General features: G+C 42.7%; 1 protein-coding gene across 1 annotated transcript in view; it reads left to right on the top strand.

Moving 5' to 3' along the window:
- GMPR (guanosine monophosphate reductase) overlaps positions 1-21,463 on the top strand; it is a 38,121-nt gene that overhangs the window by 5,658 nt on the left and 11,000 nt on the right. Inside the window, exons 2-6 of the mRNA XM_006909248.3 lie at positions 370-489; positions 2,636-2,719; positions 5,499-5,672; positions 14,064-14,145; positions 18,086-18,192. Coding sequence (XP_006909310.1) covers positions 370-489; positions 2,636-2,719; positions 5,499-5,672; positions 14,064-14,145; positions 18,086-18,192 — 567 coding nt within the window. The remainder of the gene's footprint in view (positions 1-369; positions 490-2,635; positions 2,720-5,498; positions 5,673-14,063; positions 14,146-18,085; positions 18,193-21,463) is intronic.

Here is a 21,463-nt window from a genome sequence, read left to right as displayed (position 1 = left end):
CATGTATGTGGGTGTGTAGGGCTAGGATGAACCAGGCTGGGGACAGAAGGTGACAGTGGGATGGGAGAGGCTATTAAGGGAGAGAACTTGTGATTTGGAGGCTGGGCTTGATGGCAGAGCATCTACGGCTTTGTGCTGGCATTTGGGGATCCTAAGGAGCCAGGTTCAGCTTTTGTACCTGGATAACAGCCCGTTACTTGGTTTTCTCAGGGATGCTCCTGTCTTTGGAACGCCTGGCCCAACATGAAGAGAATCCAGGGACCAAGGGACGCACACTTCCTTTGTGGTTTTTTTTCACTCGCTTCAGACTCTAGAAATTCTGCCTAAATCACACAAAGCAAAACATTTCTTTTCTCTTTTTGCCAATAGGTGGATCTTGAGCGTACCTTCACATTTCGAAACTCGAAGCAGACCTACTCAGGGATTCCCATCATTGTGGCCAACATGGACACTGTGGGGACATTTGAGATGGCAGTGGTGATGTCACAGGTAGGACAATGGGCTTTTTTCCCTGTGCTGCTCACATTGAGTGAGTTGTCAGAAGCCTCCTCTAGACTTGTTCAGACAGAGGGAAGTGGAGAAGGGTCCTTTGGTGAGGCCGAACTATTTAGTGCTGAGTCTCATTATTGCCAGAGGCACTTCTTTTCTTCCCTCTTTTTCAATCAGAAAAGGTGTATGGAGGCTGGACTTTGCATTTAGTGAAATGGTCTAGATATGCATCCATTTCTTCCTTGAAAATACCCATGATAGTTTTGGGAATTAGAGATACAAAAGAAGTTGGACATTGTACCACATTGTAAAGTTAGGCAAGTGCCATATCATAGAATAGGGACAGTGCCTTTATAATGAAGACAAGACTGCTTTGTGTATGGTCTGTGGTATAGCATTTATTATATCTTATGTAGAAAACATTTATTGAGTACTGTGTGCCAAACACTGGATATAATGTATATAATGTTGTCAGCTCCAGATAGGTTCCTTTTACAGATGAAGAAACTGAGGCAGAGAGGGAGAGGAAAGGTAACTTGACCTAGGGCATGCAGCCATGTAGAGGCAGAGCCAAGATTTAAACATAAATTGTCTTCAGAATAAGCGAATCGCCTTATTCACAGTACAAATTCCCTTTTAAGCCAGTTACCGGTCTAATTGTCTATAAATGGAGTAGCTAGAATACTGGCCTTGAGAAAAATAAAGGAAAAGCCTTTTGTGGGCAGGACCTTTATCTTATGCAGCTGTGTCCCAGGTGCCGTAGACATTTTTTTCATCCTAGATGTGTTTGCTTCTGAGACACACGGGGTGTGTGCATCTATTTCCACTGATAATCCTGCCAAGTGAAAAAATAAATCCAATTAGTTAAAAGAGCTTCTCTCTGTGGGCAGCAAGTCTAACCTCAGGAGGTGCCGAGAATTTTTGTTAGCCAGTGATTAGGAAGAAGATTTTCAAGCAAATTATGAGCTCAAAAAAAAAAAAAAAAAAAATGGCATAGGAGGTGGTCTGTCTGACTCCATGATCAGTTGTGTTGTCTGTCACCCCTCAGCCCCTGCTAAGCTTTAGGCTGGAGGATAATAAATTAATTGCTCAAGGAATTTATATATTTTTTTCTCCATCTTTTCCTTTCCTCTGCTCGGTGATCAACCATTGCTACTAATGAATTATGTATATGTGTAAAAAGTGGGTGGAATCAGGGAGCAATAAATAGCCCGGATTAATTCTCATATCAGATTATTAGCCCATGAAAAATGTACAACTTGTTATGCTCATCCCATTTTCATGGGAAAGACTCTCCATTAATGAGACAGTGTACACTGAAATAGCTATGTGTGGGTGCTGTGAGTTTTCTATTTTTAGGATCCACTGAGTTAGTACAAGTTTGTAAAGTCATAGAACTTTAGAATGGAAAATCGTAGGTGGGGAAATGAATCCAGGGGAATTAGGAGAGAGGCCCTGACATAGGCTGAGCTTTGTAGTTAGATTTGAGTTTGATTCTATCTCTTATTGGCCAAACAATTGTTAAATTTCTTAAATTTCACTTAAGGTCCTTTTCTGTCTGGGAAGCTAAAATTACTGTACAAAGTTGTTCTGACAAGCAAATGAAATAAAGTATGCAGATTGCTTGCACCAAATAGGTACTCAATAAATGCCCAGTTGATAGTCTGATAGTCAAAGATTTAATATTATAATTTATATAATTCCCATCCTTAGGGATACCAACTGCCTAAACAAGAAATGTTTAGGTTGTGAACACATGGAAAAGCTTTCAGGTATAAGCTGAGGTTCTTTGGAGTTGTTTAAGCAGAAGTTTGCCTTAACGCAGTCCTTCTTATGGGTAGGGTTGTGTTGCCCTTGGCCTAATGCAGATGGTAGGCCCAGGCGGGGCTCAGAACTCTCCCTTATTCCCCCCACCCCCTCCTAAGTCCTGAATGCAATGTTGTCTCATCAGATTAGAATGGATAACCGAGTTTTGTGATTTCACTGGTTACACCTTTGTCTGTTTTTGGCTCCTAGGAACATATTCGAAGCTAATTAAATGTGACTGGCAGGAACACCTGCTGCTTTTGTATTTTTGCTGCTGCCCCCGCCACGTGGAGAAAGAAGGCACTCTTGACTTCTCCTAATGTTCTGTTTTGTTTCCTAGCACTCCATGTTTACAGCAATTCATAAGCATTACACTATAGATGACTGGAAGCTCTTTGCTGCTAATCACCCAGAATGCCTGCAGGTATGACTAGTACATTTGTTGCAGAGGGAAAAAAATCTTCAGGGTTGTCAAAAGGGTTTGAATCAGCAGCAGATAGACACACAGAATCCTGAGAGAGACCTGGGGAAAGGCCGTAGTGGTCCCCCAGCCCTTCGTCACTGCCAGGAGTTTGCTGAGAAAACTTGTTCTGTATCCTGTTTTGAAAATATTAGGATTTACCTGAAGGAATATCTGTTTTTCTTTCCCTTGAAAGGTGATGTGTTATATTGTGAGAGCTTGGGGAATACCCATGTTTCCTGCCAGGGGTAGATCCAGTCTGAACATTCCTTTCGGCTGTAGGAAAAAACATCTGATTATGACTCATTGTTTTGGAGTTAAATAAACAATATGCCCACTAGGATGGCCGTAATCAAAAGACAGAGTAACGAGTGTTGGCATGAATGTGGAGAAACTGGAACCCTCCTGTAGAATTGCTGGTGGGAATGTAAAATGGTACAGTTTCTTTGGAAACAGTTTGGCAGTTTCTCAAAAGGTTAAACGTAAGAGTTACCATATGACCCATTCCTAGGTATAGACCCAATCGAAATAAAAACATATGTCCACATGAAAACTTATATACACATGTTCATAGCAGCTTTATTTATAATAGCCAAAAGGTTGAAACAACCCAGATATCCATCAACTGATGAATGAACAAACAAAACTGGTATATGTATACAATAGAATATTATTCAACTATGAAAAGGAATGAAGTACTGATACATGCTACAACATGGATGAGACTTGAAATTATTTTAAGTGAAAAAGCCAGACATAAAAGGCTACATGTGATTTTGTTTACATGAAATGTCAAGAATAGGTAAACCTATAGAGATAGAAAGTAAATTAGTGGTTGCCTAAGGCTGGGGAATAGGATGGTTAGAGGGTGAGGGCTAAGAGGTATGAGAGTTACTTTTGGGGTTGATAAAAATGTTTTAAAACTGTGCAACACTTCGAATATACTAAAACCATTGAATCGTGCCCTTTAGATGGGTGAATTGTACGATGTGTGATTATATCTCCATAAAGCCGTTATTTATTTATTTATTTTAAACGGGCAATTTGAAAATAACAGAAAGCTCTAGTATCACATACCTCCCTTTCCTCCTGACACATTCAGGTGGTTCTGCACCACTGCCAGCAGAGCCGTCTCTTTGCATTAGAGATATTCTCCAAGGTCAGATTATTTGTGATTGGAAAATGACTTCATGTTGTACTGCTTTTGGGGTTGCGCTGGCTTTTTTTTTTTCTTTTTTTCTTTTTTCTTTTTTTTTTGCCATGCTTTAGTTATGTGTGGATTTTGATTAATGAGAAGGTGGTTTTGGAGATAAAATAATTCTGGCTTAGTAGCAAATCTTTCATTTTTACCATATTGTGTTCAGATGAACTGTACTCATTCCACCTTTTTCTTCTCTGTAAGAAGTTTGGGGAGCAATGTGTTTTCCAGCAAGGCGTGGCTAATTGGAATCTTGGCTTTCATGACTAAGTGTGGTCATTTGACTTACTACCCACCAAATTAAAGGCTACTTGGAAAGGGCAATTGTTAAAAACACAGTAGCACTGAATTTTGAGCTTCATATGCCAAACTTTAACAGAAATGAAGGAGAAAATAAAAAAGATAGCAAAGCTCTGGGGGAGAGAAATAATGTATGAATGGGCCGGCAGTGGTCACACTGTCAACACGGTGAAACTGGAGTAAACCCAGGAATCTGGAGTAAATATGTATCATGTTACCAGTCTCCTTAGCTCAGTGTCTGGATTGTAGCTACATTGTTGTGATTTTTTGAGACTAACAGGATATTAATATATGTCCCTTATCTATAGCTTATGGTTTAGAGATACAAGCTAATTATAGTCTTATGATATTCTTATCAAAGATGAGATGTTGGCTCTGGGCACAATCCCATGGCTTAGTTTCACTAAGGCATAAATTACTGACAACAGGTATTTTCCCAAAGAGCATTCGGGTGGGTTGGAGGGCACTGGCACTTTGGAGTTTGGGGATAGGGTGTCGTGAGGGAGGTGTGGTGTCTTCAGATGTAAACACATCCAGATGCAGTTGGGAAAGAGCATTTCACGTTCCTTTGTTCTTGCACCTCTGGACACTTTGCCCTTTTCATAGATACACTGAGATTGGCAGCTCTTTGCGCAGGTTATGGTTTGCATGTTATATTAGTACTGTGTGGGTAGTAAATGAAAATAGGAAGTTTTATCAGAGGAGTTTTAGACATACATCTTTCCCTCCCACCTTCTGATCCCCAAAGTGAGAGGCTCGGGGTGACCAACACAGCTTTGGCACGAGGAGGCCTGAGTTGACTGGCCTCCCCTTGTTCTTCCTGTCTCTCGTCCAGGAAGAGGAGAATTCACACCAGCAGTTCTGTGATTCAGAGTTCCACATAGAGAGCTTGAGGAAATTAAAAGCAAGAACAAGGTTTTCTGAATATTTAATAATTTGTTTACTACAAGGTTCTGTGGCCGAGGTCCAGGGTTAAGGATGTATTCAATTTAATGGTGGCAGAGACAGCAGAGGCAAAGTTTAGATAATTTAATGAATGGATAACCTTTAGCCGTGCTGCTGCATATGCCTTGAGCAGGTCTACCTTGTGGACATTTGATAAGGGTAACCTCAGAGGGTCACAGTACTATCCCCAGACAGGCGAATGGGTGGAGGCAGGGTCTGACTTCTGAATACTACTCACTGGTCATGTCTGACATCTCTTGTTTGTTTGTTTCTTTGTTTGTTTGTTTGTTTTTGGTGCAGCATATAGCCGTGAGTTCTGGCAGTGGGAAGAACGATCTGGAAAAGATGAGCAGCATCCTGGAGGCTGTGCCGCAGGTTAAGTTTATTTGCCTGGATGTGGCCAACGGCTATTCAGAACATTTTGTGGAATTTGTGAAACTCGTCCGTACCAAATTTCCAGAACACACCATTATGGTAGGTATGGTGGGAAATTCTCTAAATGAGGAAGGAGAGAGAGAGGTATTCAGGTTGTCACGGGGAGCTATAGTCTCTTGAGAGCTTTTGGTGTTTTCTTATTAGAAGAATAGTTAAGAATCATTAGGAAAAGGACCAGGCAGCAGCCATGGAAGATCTGAAAACTGGTTCCCCTGTATAAAATATAAACTGCAGATCAACATCATATGATGTTGGCTTCTTATATCTGCCAAATTTCATCGAATGTTTTTACCATATGATACCTTTAAACAAAGGTCTGCACCCCACCTGAACAAAGAACACATTTTTGAAAATGAAAACTGAGTTTTAGTTTGACTGGGTTTTAGTTAAACATATTTATGTCATCCATGCCCCACTCCTCCTTGGCCAGTGAAAAATTCTGCTTTAAGAGTTGAAATCCACAATATGAACATTTCACAATAGTCAACTATTATTTGTAAATCAGTTGGTGTATTGTTTTATCTAGGATCTTCATTCTTGACCTTTCCTGCCTTTTTTGTATTTTCCTAATTAATAACATTTTTGCTAGTTAAAACGTCTATTTGTTATTACAGGGAAATGTGGATTTTCAGGAAAAGGATCTAGAAGCTCTCAGGTTAAATTTGGGACTTTGGAAAATCTATATTGTAATTATGTGTGTCTTTACTGGTCTTAATTAATATATCAATTATAGATGGACCACGAGATAAGCTACCTAACTCTGCTTTGTTTAATTTTGAAATTCTCCTCCCATTTCATCATTGTAAGAAAGTTAGGAGACAGGAATTATTTCTGTTGCTGGAATTAAATCTTCTGTTTAGGATTTTTAAAATAAGTATTTTTATGCTTTCCAATCACATGAGAAGAAAGGATCAAGACTGTCCCAACCAGCTGTACCGTGTCGGAGTTGGGTTGGAGAGTGTTGCCAACGTCATTTTTTTAAATAATAGTAACCGCTTATTGAGCACCTACCATGATCCAGAAGATTTACACCTGTTTTTTCTCTTCTTCATAACATCTCTGTAAAGAGTAGCAACTGTCCTCCCAAACTTAACCACGGATGAGGCATCTCAAGCTCTTATTTCGTTCTTGCACTTTGGGATTTTCACAAGGTCACAGCAACATTAAGCAGCAGAGCTTGGATTTGAAGCCAGGTCCGGCTGAATGCAGAGTCCATGCCCTGCCCCTTTAAACTTAACATGCTCCATCCTTGTTAACTTTAGTGATAAAGCTCCTTTCTTTCAGTAGGTGATAAGTGTGTGACCAGTTTCCCGCTTCCCAGCTCTGAGGTGGGGAGGTTGACTTTCTTTAGGCATGTGCTGGAAGGTGATGAAATTACACTCTGTCATGACTTCACAGTGGGTAGTCATGAGGTCCCAACTAGCTCTTTTGCCCCCAGCCGTCCGTAGTAACTTTTTCTTATGAAAGAAGGAACAGAAAGCTGGACTTCCAGGAGGGCAGAAGCCCCCGCCCCTCTGCTGGGACCTGGCAGCCCTAAATAGTATTTGGTATTAAACATAAATTCTGTGGAAAAAATGTCTAGAGGGTAGAAAGAGCCTGGCAGATGTTTGTTGACTAGGAGAGGAGTCCTGGTTAACGCCTTCTGGAGAGTGGAAATAAGGCAGTCCTACCGCAGCCGTTGACAGTCTCGTCTGAAATGGTGAGATCTAGATCTGTCCAGGTCTTTCCAGTTCACCTCTAGTGTTTTGGTTGTCCTGGAGATACAAGGGACTGATAACTTTGGGAAGTTATGCTTTATATCTACTGGCATTACTGTGTATGAGAGTTAATGAAGGTTTAGGAATCGGAAATCACATGGATTTAATGAGCCAATCTAGTGTCTCCACTTTCTTTTTCTTTAGTAAGTCTTGTATTGTGGAATGTGACCTACATACAGAAAAGTACATAAAATACGGATGTTTAGTGGTCATAAAATAGCAGCCCTTTAGTGCGCCTACGTTCAGAAGCCCCAGTCTGACTCTGGTGATTGTTTCCTTCCTTGTGTGTCTCTGCTTTCTCCATTCCCCTATACATTCCTAAAAAAACACCATTTAATTTTGCCTCTGCCTGACCCTTATATAAATGGTAACCCTACTGCACATCTTCTGTACCTTCTTTAGCTCAGTAGCCTGTTGGCGATGCTCGCACATTGTTTTATGAAAGCTGCACAGTATTCCATTGTTCCTGGAACGAATGTTTAATACCATTTCCCAGATGCCTCACTAGCCCTCATCCCCTCATCTACTTTGCTGCTGGTTGCAACACCATTAAAATCAATAACTTAATGCCCCCTGGAGTTGGTGTAGCCGCATGAGCTGAGCCACATGGGCAAAGTCATGTACCTTCTGAATCTCATTTTTCTTACCCATAAAAAGGAGGTCGAGGATATTAATGGCTGGAGAATTATTGTGAGGGTCAGGTGGGGCGATGTTTCCTAAACAGTGTGGTTTACCATTGAGTAGTGAGTACCACTGAGAGCGTATGCTCTGAGAACTGTCAGAGATGGAAGGCTGATGGAGAAGACAAATGGGGGTGGGAAGAATGTGGGTTGTTCACTTTAGTTTTAAGAAAAGAGAAAAAACATGTACGCACCGTTTCTTTTAAAAAGCAGATATCAGAAATCTGTTGGAGCCCCATAACTTTCTATACGCATGCTCCAAACAGCTGGAGTTGTCACTCACAGTTGGCCCTACTGAGAGATGAGGCAGGCTTTGTGTTGTGGAGCCCAGGAAGCCTGTGTTCCACCCCTTGGGCAAAGACCAGGGACAGAGGGCAGTGCAGAAAGGAAGCAGGCGGATAGGACAAGGGAAGGGGCCTTGTTGCCAGTGCAGAGCCTGGGGGTTGCTGTGGGGACTGTGGCTGGGAGGGGGAGATTAGTACAGAGTTCCCACGGCCCTCTAGGCAACCACCAACAGCAAGTGCCTCTTCACAGCCTGCTGGCTGGTTCAGGTTAGTTTTCATTGTTCTTGGTTTCCCCAGCAATGAACAGGAGAATTTGGCAAGGCAAGTGTTTATTCCTAAGCCATTCTCTGCCTGCACTGACCCCTGAAATCTGTGATTCATTCGGAAACCTCCAGTGCTCTTAGCGTCTTCAGTTTACAGAACTATAATTTCTCTTATGGCTTTGGAGGCATTGTAAGGATGCATTACCATTTGTCCAGTGTTTTGGAACTGAAAGGTATATAATACGGGTGCCGAGTATAATGATTGTTACAATGCCGTGAACAGAAGGGGTGCTCAGAAATGTTCTTGGCAGAGTCTGGCTATTCCGGGTGTCTCTGTCGGGAGTGAGGCCTTGTCGCTGCCTTTGCCCATTGCTGCCTGGATTTACAAACACATCCTTCTTTTCTTGCCTTTCACCTGGGGCAAGCCTTGCCCCATGGGGGAGGGAGGAAGCAGGGAGTTTTAGAGAATATTTTTGGTAGAGAAGGGTCCCACAGTGGCACTGGCTGATAGAAGAGTACGACAAGTTCTGTGGCCATTTGCCTGCTGACTTTCAGAGAGGAAAGAGAATAATGTATTCTTGGGTACATTCCAGGTGCTATGGAAAAAGGCACTACTATGGATGAAGCACTTCTCTCTCTTAATAATAACAAATTCCTGAGTAAGGATAAGAGCACCCACATTTATTAATGTGAAACTTAATCTTAGGTCAGGGAATTTTCCAAGGAACACACAGCCTGGGGTACAGAGCTAGGTGGCCTACCCCAAGGCCTGGTGAGATTCCGGCCCGTGTGCCAGCTCAGGCTTGTTGGGATGTGGAAGATCCCGTGTTAGGTCTGAGAAATGATTTTGTGCTGGTGGCTCTTTGTGACCTGGTTCTGAGGAGGTAGGTAAGTGACACCTAAGCTGTTCAGATTAGATTAGAGGCCCAGTTCTGGGCCCCTGGAGAATACCATGTCAGCCACTGTCAGCCCATCCCAAGTGGCCATGGACACGGCCTTGTTATTTCTGTCTGTGGCCATCGGCTCAGTCACCCGCCTGCCCTTCTTTCTCTAGCAGTCATGGTCAGACAAGGTTTCGAGGCACAGGAGACACCTCCCATTCTGTACCTCTTCTTAGAGAGGTAGACATTCCCCAGTGTTCCTTGCAGGTGTCGGCCATGGGCAACCTTATCAGTCGAGTGTGCCTCACCTGAGTTCAAGGGACTTGTTATGACTGACAATACCTCTCTGGCTCAGTATCCCGGACTTTTTGTTTCCATTCTCTTTCTGAGACTGGTGCAAAGTGGAACTGTGGCAGAAGCTATGAGGGCCTCAGAGATTCAGGTGATGTTTGTCTCTGAGAGTCACATAGTAAACAGTTTTATATCAGTTTGATAACAAGGTCATCGCCTTGTTAGTGTCTCTTACTCCCTGGTGCCCTGGGGTAAGTAGGGGGCCATTCCATGTGCTTGGCAGAAGGCACTGGCATTAAGGTTCCATCATCTTATATCAAGAGTTGGCAAACCGTGGCCCATGGGACAAAACCAGCCTGCTGCTACTCGCCGACTCCTACCTTATACCATTTTGTAGAAAGGATTTTTCTTGGCAAAAGGCCTCAGAAGAGCCAGGAAAAAGTGGGTAGAGAGATTATTGTTTAATGGTTACAGAATTTCACTTTGGGATGATGAAAAAGTTCTGGAGCTGGATAGTAGTGATTGTTGTACAACAATGTGCATGTACTTTATTATATAAAAATAGTTAAAATAGTAAATTTTATGTTATATTTATTTGACCACAATTGAAACTCAAAAAAAGAAAGAAAGAAAAATAAGTAGAAGAGCAACCTACAGAAGTCACTCTTAAGTAGAGGGACTAACATTTTACTGAGCCCCTACTGACAGCCATGTATGTGCTAGGAATTTATAAACTTTGTAAACCTTACAGTGATGACAGCAAGTGGGCATGATTAGCCCCATTTTATAGCAAGAGAAATCGAGACTCAGAGTCAAAATGATTTTCTTAAGATTACATTGGAAGTGGAAAGCCCATCATTCAACCCCACACCTTTCTGAACTATTTTGCCTTGGATATCCAGGTCTGAAGGAAAACTGCCAAAATTGGGGCAAAATAGTTTGGGTTTTGTTTTTTGTCCAGAAGACTTTTTAAAATGGTGCAAAAGCACTCGAAATGGTAATTTTGCCATTTTTATGTCTTCCTTGGGCCCTCACCCTTCTCCTTGACATGGAGGAGCAGTCATTGCCGGCAGAGCTTAGGGGAGCCTGGACTGTGCTCAGCCTCCTGGGTAGAGGGATGCCCAGTGGAAATCTCCATTTGCTGTCTTTGTTGCCTAGAAGAGGGTTTGTAGATTCTGTTTTGTTGTGGTTTCTCAAGAAATGACAGATGTGTTGCCGGGCGCAGTCCCATTCTGACGGTCCCTATCCACTGCACACACGTGGTGCTTCAGACCAAGATAAGCTAGCTTCTCACCAATCACCCCTGAGCAACTCTCCCCAGTCAGCACATCACAACCAAGCCCCGAGCTGCCTGGGCATGGGCTGGGGCTTTCACTGGAGCCTGGCCATACTCTGCCATCATTTTCATTTCTGATTTTGTGTTTTCCCTTTCCCCTTTACTTTTGCCCTACTTGATTTCAAACTTGAATAGGTAGCTTTTTGTTACTGCAAGTGGAAACTCATCTTCTTCCAGTCATCAGCATTCCCGTTGAGTTGTCCTCGTGCTTGAGGCACATCATAATCATTCTGGGTTTTTCCACCCAGCAGCCCTCTCTGGTGACCGAGTTCTAACCTCTGGTTAAGGAGCCACACAGGTAGCTGACGGGAGACGGGGACTCCTGTGCAAGCCTCAGGGCTATAAAACGGTATTACCGTCCTCCGTGCTTTTAAATTTTGACCCTACGTAGTTGTACGTGGTCCATCCATCAGGAGCTGACTTTAATTATTTAGTTTTGTGTAAAGTAACCCCTTTGAAATGAAATGATTGGTGGGGAGTGCCAGACTGAGGGTGAGGGAGGGAGGCGCAGGGGAATCCACATTGAAAATGAAACTGTGGAGAACTTAGAGTATTTTCCTTAATTTTTTTATTTTTAAATGTATTTTGAAAATTTTAATTTTTATCTTACTTTTAAAATTTTTTAAATGTATTTTTTAGCAGGTCAACCAGTGAGGAAGAGTGAGAGCTTCAAGTCTTGTTTCTCGGGTTCCTATTAAGTTCTTTCTTGGGTACAAAGTTCATACTGGTCGTTGTGCTTAAAACAAAACAAAACAAAACCATATTTAATAAAAGTAATGCAGTTTCTACTATAAAATCCAGAACATTTTAAAGAAAAACTTAAAAGTTAGCTAATCCTTTCATCTAGACATAATTTGTTAGCATTTTGGTGTATGTTTTCATGTACACATGTACTTTTCTTTTTTTTTTTGGAACAAAATAGAGATCCTACCATTTCCTTATGTTTCCTCTAACGTATACTGAAATCATGTAAGCATTTTCCCATGCCATTAAACCAAGGCTAAAAACATCATTTGGATGGGAACATTTTGAATCCTTCGTATTTGGGGGTATATATTTGCGGTTTTGCACTGTTATAAATAACATATCCTTGCAGTTAAATCCTTTGACCTCATTTATGGTTATTTCCTTCAGGGAGAGAATCCTAGACTTACTGGATCAAAGACTTATTAGATGTATTTTTGTATTTCCTCCGTATGTACAAATTGCTTTCTAGGAAAACCTATACTAAAATAGACATTCCATGAGCAGGGATGGAGACTCTTTTCTTTTTAGCATTTATTGTTTATAGTCATTGGTAATTTGTTAAGTGAAAAATAGCAACTCACTGGTATCCTAATTTAAATTTGATTATTAGTGAGGTTGATATTGGCCTGTGTTTATTGGCCACTTTTTATTTCATTAGTTTGTTCATGTCCTTTGTTCATGACAGTTATTCTGAAAGATGTTAGGATTTTTCTTGTAGATTTAGAAGAAGTTTGTAATGTTAGTAACCCTTTGTCATAATTACAGGTATTTTCCCCAACCAGCTTTTTTGCCTTTTAGTTTTGTTGATTGTAGGTATGAGAATGTGTGTATATGTACACAAGTTTTTATTTTCATGTAGACGGATCTGTCTTTATGGTTTTTTTTTTCCCACTTTTTTGCTTATTACAGATATTCAGGATTTTTTTCTAAATGGGGTGGGAGAGGAAATAAAACTTTTAGTTAAACTGTTTAATCTACCTGAAACCTATTTTGGTGAAAAGTATGAGTGATAAACTATATCTTGTTTCCAAAAGATCCCCTTTCCCAGCTCGGTCTATTGAAATATTGTTCCTTTCCTCACTGACTTGTAATGCCACCTTTATCATATATTATATTCTCATATGTTCTAGCCCTCTTTCTTGCCTATCTGTAATTTTTGATTGTCAGATGTCAGTTTGTATTAAATAAGCTTTGAGCCCTCCTTATCTCCCTTTTCTGAGATCCTTCTATATGAAGTTAAAAGTCACTTTGTCTAGGTTAGAAAGGAAGAATTCCCTCTGAGAATTAATTCAGTGATTAATACAAAAAAAAGAAAAAAGAAAAAAGAAAAAAGTAAAATGAGTAAGGATGCATTTCCCAAAATAAGACTTTGCACAGTTGTGAAAATTCAGTCAGGCATCTCGCCAGAGTCTCCTATGCACCAGCCGAAGAATCCACAGGGCAGTGAATTGTAATAAAAAGGGCTATTTTTGTGTTTCCAGACTCCTGTAGCAAAAGAACTCGTGCTATTTTCAATCCAGATGCATCCTTTTGGTTTTCAGATTCTGCCTCTTCCTGGCTTCTGTGTTTGTTCTTAGGACCATAGCTTCATGTTCTGAAAACAGAACATGTTCCAGTGCTATTGGTTCATAAGGGCTCATCTGCCCTTTCATGTCTAGGTGGGAACATCTGACCCTTGGATGGGATACCCAGGTATCTTCCCAACAGTGAGATGACTAGTAGTTTCCTAATCCTGGTTTCTAGGGCTCCATAAAAGTTCTTCAGGGGTTTTACAATCTGTGAAGCATTTTATGCCCAACAATAAAGATTTTAATCAGCTGAGAGAGTGTTGCATGGCTTATTTTCTGTATTTGGGTTCTCCGTAAAATTTTGTTTTGTTCATCGCTGAAATGTTCTAAAAGTCCTGACTGAGATAGTCTGAGGTCTTAGAATTCTGAAATCATAGAGTTCTGTACCTTCTCATACTCTCAGCTCACCCACATGTAGTCTCCAGGTGTGAGATTTTGTGGTCCTATTATATGAGATCCAATGTTTTCTCCACCACCCCCCCCTTTTTTTAATTTTGTTCCCCGGCTGCTTGGTAGCTTTGGGACATGCTCATCCTCGTGTTCATGTGTGAAGTTCCTTACTCATTCATCTTTGTACCACCAGAAGTAGTTCATGATCACGAGCTATATTTTTTCTGTCTCAGGCAGGCAATGTGGTGACAGGAGAGATGGTAGAAGAGCTGATTCTTTCCGGAGCAGATATAATCAAAGTGGGAGTTGGACCAGGTAAGACTGGGAGCACAGCAGAGGGGGTGTGTGGGGGGAGGAAGGGAGTTTGCAGCTTGCGAAGACTGGAGATGGCCAGGAGGGAGCCCATGAATGGCCCATCCACAAGTTTAAAGCACATTTCTTTTGGAACTGTCATTGAGCTTCCAGAAGCAGCTCCTGATTAGAAATATCATTGACCTGCTATCTGATGCCCACAGGGAACTTCTAAATGAGTTCGGTTGTGGTTAGAATGTGAGGTCCAAATTTCAGAACATAACTGTGGAAGCGAAGAATGCAGATTTTGTTAATGGCCCAATACACCCTGAAGATGAAGGTGAGGAGTGAAGAATCCATGAGGACAGTTAATGGACATGAATAACTGAAGTTCCTGTGAGTGTTTGAGGGACCCCAAACATTTTAAATAGGCTTGAAGCTGTGAGGCCACATTTGAACTTGATCCATGGCCTCGACAGTTAGCACCTTTGGCTCCTCACCTGATGTATACCATCTCAGATTTTGCCAGTATCCTCTCTCCTGAGGACTCCCCTAAGGACCACCCATTGGCATCGTGAGCGGAAGAACAAGGCAGAGCCTTTCTGTCCTTTTACTGGAGGCTCCATTTTCTCTTGGAGCCAGTGGTGGTCACCAGCCCCTTTGACCATACACGAGCATGAGCTTCCGTGTTTTTAAGTTCTTCATTGCCATGTTTTAAAATTTTTCCTTACACATCTATCCATTGTTAACCAAACACTAAAATGGGAGAGGAGAAAAGAAAATAGATATTTTCAGTTGGGAATAAAACAGCAAAGATTAAAAAAATATTGCCCACCCAAAAGACATTACCAAAAAAGGAAGCAAACCGTAAACTTACATGATAAGAGTGCGGGAAAGCGCAGCTGGGAGGCAGAAGGCGACATTGTATTGTGACTTGCCCAGTTACTAGCTTTGAGGGAAAAGAATGTACTGGAAGGGACTGTTATGGAAGAAGAGCCCTGTAGGTTTATCAAAGTATCTGAGCTTTCAACACACAGGGAGATTTTCAAGATTGGGCCTTTTATATTGCCACTCACCTAAGCCAATTTGTAACACACTCTGAGCAAGAGAAAAGACAGCTCTGGTCTTTACTGAGTATCTGTCATTATTGAAAAGTTGAAGAAAGGATAAAGCCCAGTTCTTGCTTACAAGGAGCTCCTACTTAGGTTAGGCTGTAATAGACCAGGCTTTGTAATAGAATAGAATAGGCTAATAATAGACCAGGAAGACTCTTTTTTCCAAAGGCAGGGGCACTCACCAGTCACCTACTTAATCAGAAATCTGTGTTGAGTGTCTCGTAGTTGCCATTGTGCTGGGTGGTTACTATATAGGACGAGAAGGAGAAGGTGTGTAAGCAGTCTTCTTGGCTCTCAAGATGTTTTTGTAATCTTGAACATTCAGCTGTGCTCATTTCCTCCATGCACATCCTCTGTGTATACATTTTGTTTCCCCTGAAGGTTTATTATACTTCTACTGTCATTGTGTGCCCCCCAGGATGTCTGTTTAGAACAGAGGTGACTGAAGCGAGTTAAGAGGCTTTCTCTGAGCCTAATATATTGGAGGCACTTCTTTAAATTGATTGGAGACGGTATCGACGTTGCACAGATTTAGAGTAAAAATTTCTAAATGACAGCATTAAAATAGTTTCATTATCGAGTAACTCCTGGAAACTGGGAAAAAGCTTTACAAATGTGTTCTCCTCCCCTTCTGACTGGAAGGAAATATGTGCTCAGTTTCTCCTGGGTTCATCAGGACCACTTCCACGCCTTGGCCCTGACCTGCTTAGAACTCCGGGATACTGCAGCCGAGGCCCCTGCCTTCTCGTGCAAATCTGGCAGTTGAGTGGGAGAGAGGGAGAAAAGCCAATCCTGAACCAGAACCAGAGGTTATCCGACTCTAATTCTGCCTCACGCAGTGCAGATCTGGGGCAGAAGGTGGGGAGAGAAGCTTATTTGCTCCAGTATAGTTAGCAACAAATGTAAGGCTTCTGCCATGCAACAGGATTCTGCCCTGTCCTTCCCTGCTTAATTCAGGCCTGGGAGTATGGACAGGGTTCTCTGTGTGATCCTATCCTTAAAGACCTCTGGGAGAAATCTGTCGAAAGCTATGAAGCCGCTCGTGGTGGTGGGAAGCAGGAGAGGATGCAAAGGCTCTGAGTACCTCACCCCCAGGTGTGGCAGGCAGTGGAGGAGTTCACGGCTATCTTTTTTTTGTACTGGCCCTGGGGCGCCCCACAATTGACACCACAGGACATCCAGGAGGTACTGAGTGGGGAAACAGTGGAGACAGGCATGTGGGTGACTCATTCATTCTTGAGCTCAGGCAGTCTTTCAGTGACTATTTATAGCACCTTGTTATGTGCGGGGCTCTTTTCTCAGCTTTGGATCTACAACAATGAACGGTCGTAGACCTCACCATCCAGCAGAGAAAACAGATCCTCGGTTCTTACACAAATAATTATTTAAATGTGTCTTTTTGAAACGAGTGCTGTGACGAACAGCCTCCCTGAGGCAGTGACATTTAAGATGAAGCCTGAAAGATGAGAAAGGGTTTGCAAGACCAGGGGTTGGTACGGAGGGGAGTGTTTGGACAGAGAGAACATCGTGTACAGAGAATCCCTAAGGCGAGAAGAAACTTGCGTGCAGGAGAGACTGAAAGGTCAGTGTGGCTGGAGCGGGCTGAGTGGGAGGGAGAGAAGAAGTGGAAGAGGAGGGTGGGAGGACATTCGGGAGTTTGATGTAGGTGGTCTCGGAGCAGGGGTGCTCACTTGCTGGGAAGGGCGGGCAGTGTTGATTGAGAGGATGTGTGCTGGAGATGCTGGTGCTCCTGGCATGACTCGGCTTGGACCTAACTGGGCAATACTCTGCAGATGGTCAACCAGGGCTGGAGTCGACTGTGAGAAAGGCAGAGGTCAAGATGAAGGCATCTGTGTGGCTGGTGGGAGACTTGAAATGGAGGCTGACCTCCAGAGTCCATGCTGGATGGGGACGCTGGATGGGGACTCTGGACAGGGTTGGAGATAGACTGCGAGATCATGAAGAACAAGAGGCTAGAGCACGTTGAGGGCAGAGTTGAGTGAGCTTGAGGTGTGGGAATAGGGGTAGTGCTCACTCCCTTTTCTCAAGGGCTTACTGTAGGCCAGGCCCCGGACCAAACGATTTTCATTTCTTACGCCGTTTATTTCTACCACAGCCCTGTGTGTTTTGTGTTTTTATTTCCATTTCACAGGCAAGGCACTGAGGTGTAGAGAAGTTAGTAATTTGAGAAAAGTTGAAGGTAAAGAAGGCTTGAGGCCATGGGAGCAATCCGAGAAGTCCCTTGAAGTGTAGTGTGATTGTGTGGAAAATTGGAGGAAAGTGGAAAGGAATGAGAGGTTGAAGCATGGAGAATCAGTGCGTGGCCATTAAGGGGGAGCCAGTGTCATAGGGGAGAGTGACAGTGGCAGGTTATGGTGTAGAGCAGGGGTCCCCAACCCCTGGACCCCAGACTGGTACTGGTCCATGGCTTGTTAGGACCTGGGCCACACAGCAGGAGGTGAGCAGTGGGCAAGCCAGCGAAGCTTCATCTGTATTTGCAGCCACTCCCCAGTGCTAGCCTCACCGCCTCAGATCATCAGGCATTAGATTTTCATAGGAGCACCGGTACCTGGTACCAGCAAGTTTGGGAACCACTGGGGTAGAGTATGTTCTGGATGAGCAGACGACAGTGATGAGGACCTGAAGCGATGCCTGGCCAGGCGGTGTGGTTATAACCATCTCTATTGAACTGCTGGGCAGCCCCTCCCTTCATACTTTTCCTCAGCCATGGAAAATTCACCCTCAGTAAATTGGGGCAGGGCTGTGTGACGGTGATGGAGGTTCATTTTAAGTCATGTTCTGTTCATTCATGACCATCCACTTTGGGATCCACTTCTTTCTCCATCCAGGTTCTGTGTGTACCACCCGCACCAAGACGGGGGTGGGCTACCCCCAGCTGAGTGCTGTGATTGAGTGTGCTGACTCCGCCCATGGCCTGAAGGGGCACATCATCTCTGTAAGTCTCCGAGAGGGGCTGGGACTGTATTGGGGAGCATCTCAGGTAGCAAGGCCCTGCTTCCTGGTTGCCATTCACCCAGTAGCATCCTGTGGGCTTGGGAGCGAGTGAGCATTGCAGTTACTGTAGAGACACAGACCTTGCTCCCGACTTCTGCAGTGAGTGAGGCAGGCACATTAGGCAGTGACAATTATAGTCAGTAACACCTTGAGGTGGTAGGTAGCATGATGGGAGATATGTGGGGAGCTTTGAGAAGATGAGAGGGCCGCCTCAAACTGGGGGGCTTAAACAAAAGAAGTACACTGTCTCATAGTCCCAGAGGCCAGAAGTTCAAGATCAGGGTGTCAGCAGGGCCGTGAGGCCTTAGGGATGGCTCTGTTCCAGGCTTCTCAAGGTTCCTTGGCTTGTTGGCACCATAATTCCAATTTTCACATGGCGTCTTCCCTGTGTGTATGTCTGTCTTTGAGACCAAATTTCTCCATTTTATAAGAACATCGGTCATATTGGATTAGAGGCCTATCCTACTCCAAGATGACCTCATCTTAGCTAATCATATCTACAGTGATATCAGATACTACCAATGGGTCACCGGTTACCATAGTGAGAGCAGATTCAGTGGCGTATTCGGAGCAGATGATAGATTCTCATGGACCGAAAAATGTTTGGGGAGGAGGTGAGGAAAGGCAGAGACCATGACCTAACAACACTTTCATGAAGCTCCTGGAACAACAGCACCATAGTACTCAGCCATTAAATATTAAGGATTGAATGAATGTCAGGTTGAAATCCTAGATTTATCTGTAATTCTGCTCCACCTTATCGTCATGACTGCCAATCAGACAGTTGATGAAAAACGTTATGTTTCTCCTCTTCTAGATGAGATCCTCAGAACATGTCGGGTATTATTGGATAGACTTGGATAGAACTGTGGTTTCCACTTACATGGATGATACATGTATGTGTGTGTGTGTGTGTGTGTGCATATATATGTTTTTTTTTTACAAATTCTGAAGGAGAGGCATGTTTTTTAGTGGTCCTCTAACAATGGACTCATACTGAATATAATAAGTTAAATCTTCAGACCTCTTCAGTGTACAAATGCTAAGCCATGCTGCCACATTAAATAATTGATAGATTATTTTTTAAAAAGTCCAAATGCGGTAAATTAGATATCCCTCTGAGATGATATCTTGTTGATTTCGGCTCTGCATTTCAGCCTGTCGAAGTTTGATTTCTGGACCTGTTTTGAGGGTATAAATAATACTCTTTAAAAACCCCTGCATGTGTATGATCTCATTTGAGCCTTACTGCAGTGTTTGAGCGATGCAGCTGTTGCCTCACTGCATGTGACTTTGAGGTGACAACTGAAGCCCTTAACTCGCAGTCAAGTGCAGATTTCCTGTGCACCTTCTAATTCTTCATCCAAGTTTTCCATCTAACCATCCATACAGTCAGCAAGTATTGAGCATCTATTATTGTGCTAGAAGCTGCAATAAATGACTGAAGATTGATTGATTGCTGACAGAGTTCTCAGGCCCTCCATTCAATACTATTGTGCTAGAAGCTAAAATAAATAACTAAAGGTTGATTGATTGCTGACAGAATTCTAAGGCCATCCATTCAATACCCTTTCCTTTAGCTTTTGCCCCAGTGAGTAAATTTACACCTATTTATTGAACAACTAGTGTATAGGAGGCTGACATAAAGGTAGCATCCTGTATTTGCTGAGTGAGGTGTCTCCAGACAGCACCATTCTCTAGTATGCCAGAGATTCTCAGGTGCTCACTGTAGCCTTGTCTTGGGCTGACTATGTGAGAACTGCCAGGGAAGCTTTTTAAAATAGACAAGGATAAAGGGGGTCAAATATATGGTGACAGAAGGAAGTTTAATGTTGGGTGGTAAATACACAATGCAATATATACATATGACATTGAATTATATATTGTATATTATTGAAGCCTATATATTGGGCTAGTGCCAAGGGAACAACTCTGAATTTGTCAGTTAGGGATGATGACAGTTCAGGCTTGTAGTACTGGTGCTCTGTGGTTCTTAATTTTCTATTCATGGTGAAAGATGTCCTAGATGGGGTTAGAAGTTCAATTTGTAGTCAGAAGATCAAATGAAGTCCATGGACCTTTATGGGATCTGCATTCTTGACTTGAGCTCATTCCTATATATTCGGCTTCAATATATTGACTTTATTAACCAGTCACCCGCAATACATTTAATAAAATAATAAATAAAATAGACATTCCTGGACCCCAAATTAGACTCTTCAGAGTTTGACTTCCAAAAGCATCACACGTAATCAGCCATAAGTCTGTTACTGTCAAGAATCTTAATCAAATTTAGACCCTATATCAAATATCTTGAACGGCCACCATGTCCAAATCAGCAGAGGTAAACTTAGTAGTTTTACTATGAATTTATTCTAAGATCTCATACTTCTGCCTTTCTAGAAATTTCATACCTGCTTAGTTTATGGCACCATTTGTGGGAGAGGGGTGGGGGCTCCGCTAGTACCACAGGTGACTGACTGAAAATCGATTTGGGATCTCTGTTCATAGCACTTAGTTGATAGCTTATTTCAGCAGTTCTCTAATTGTGGTGCCAGACTAGCAGCATCATTATCAACTGAGAACTTGTTGTAAGTTTGAGGGCCCCATGCCAGACCTGCTAAATCAGAAACTCAGAAGGTAAGGCCTAGGAATCTGTTTTAACAAGCCCTCCAGGTAATTCCGATGTGCTCTCAAGTTTGAGAACTGCTGGCTTCTGTAGTCAAGGCTCAGCATACACAAGCCAGGTCATTGTTCCAGAGCCAGCCCTCGTCTGCTAGTGCTAAGGGAACAACTCTGAATTTGTCAGTTAGGGATGACGACAGTTCAGGCTTGTGGTACTGGTGCTCTGTGGTTCTTAATTTTCCATTCATGGTGAAAGATTTCCTAGATCGGGTTAGAAGTTCAATTTGTAGTCAGAAGATCAAATGAAGTCCATGGACCTTTATGGGATCTGCATTCTTGACTTGAGCTCATTCCTTCTAACCAGCTGAGTGCCTTGGGGTTCAAAGTAGCCGTTTCCTTGCTTTCTTTGTCTAATAGTGTCACAAGTAGTTTTCACTCACTTGCCGGCGGTCCTAAATGCGCTGGAAACCCTTCAGATGTTTTAGATCCTGCCATTTTGCCCATTTTCCCTCTAGCTGTCTCATTTTACACTTTAGTCGCTGAATTAGCACATCCATGTCAGTGAAGTTCAGGGGGACCACAGCATT

This window comes from Pteropus alecto, unplaced genomic scaffold, assembly GCF_000325575.1.
Source record: "Pteropus alecto unplaced genomic scaffold, ASM32557v1 scaffold121, whole genome shotgun sequence".
In the NCBI taxonomy this organism is placed as follows: Eukaryota; Metazoa; Chordata; class Mammalia; order Chiroptera; family Pteropodidae; genus Pteropus; species Pteropus alecto.
The sequence above is the reverse complement of the archived record's forward strand: the minus strand, read 5'-3'. Positions and strand labels throughout refer to the sequence as shown.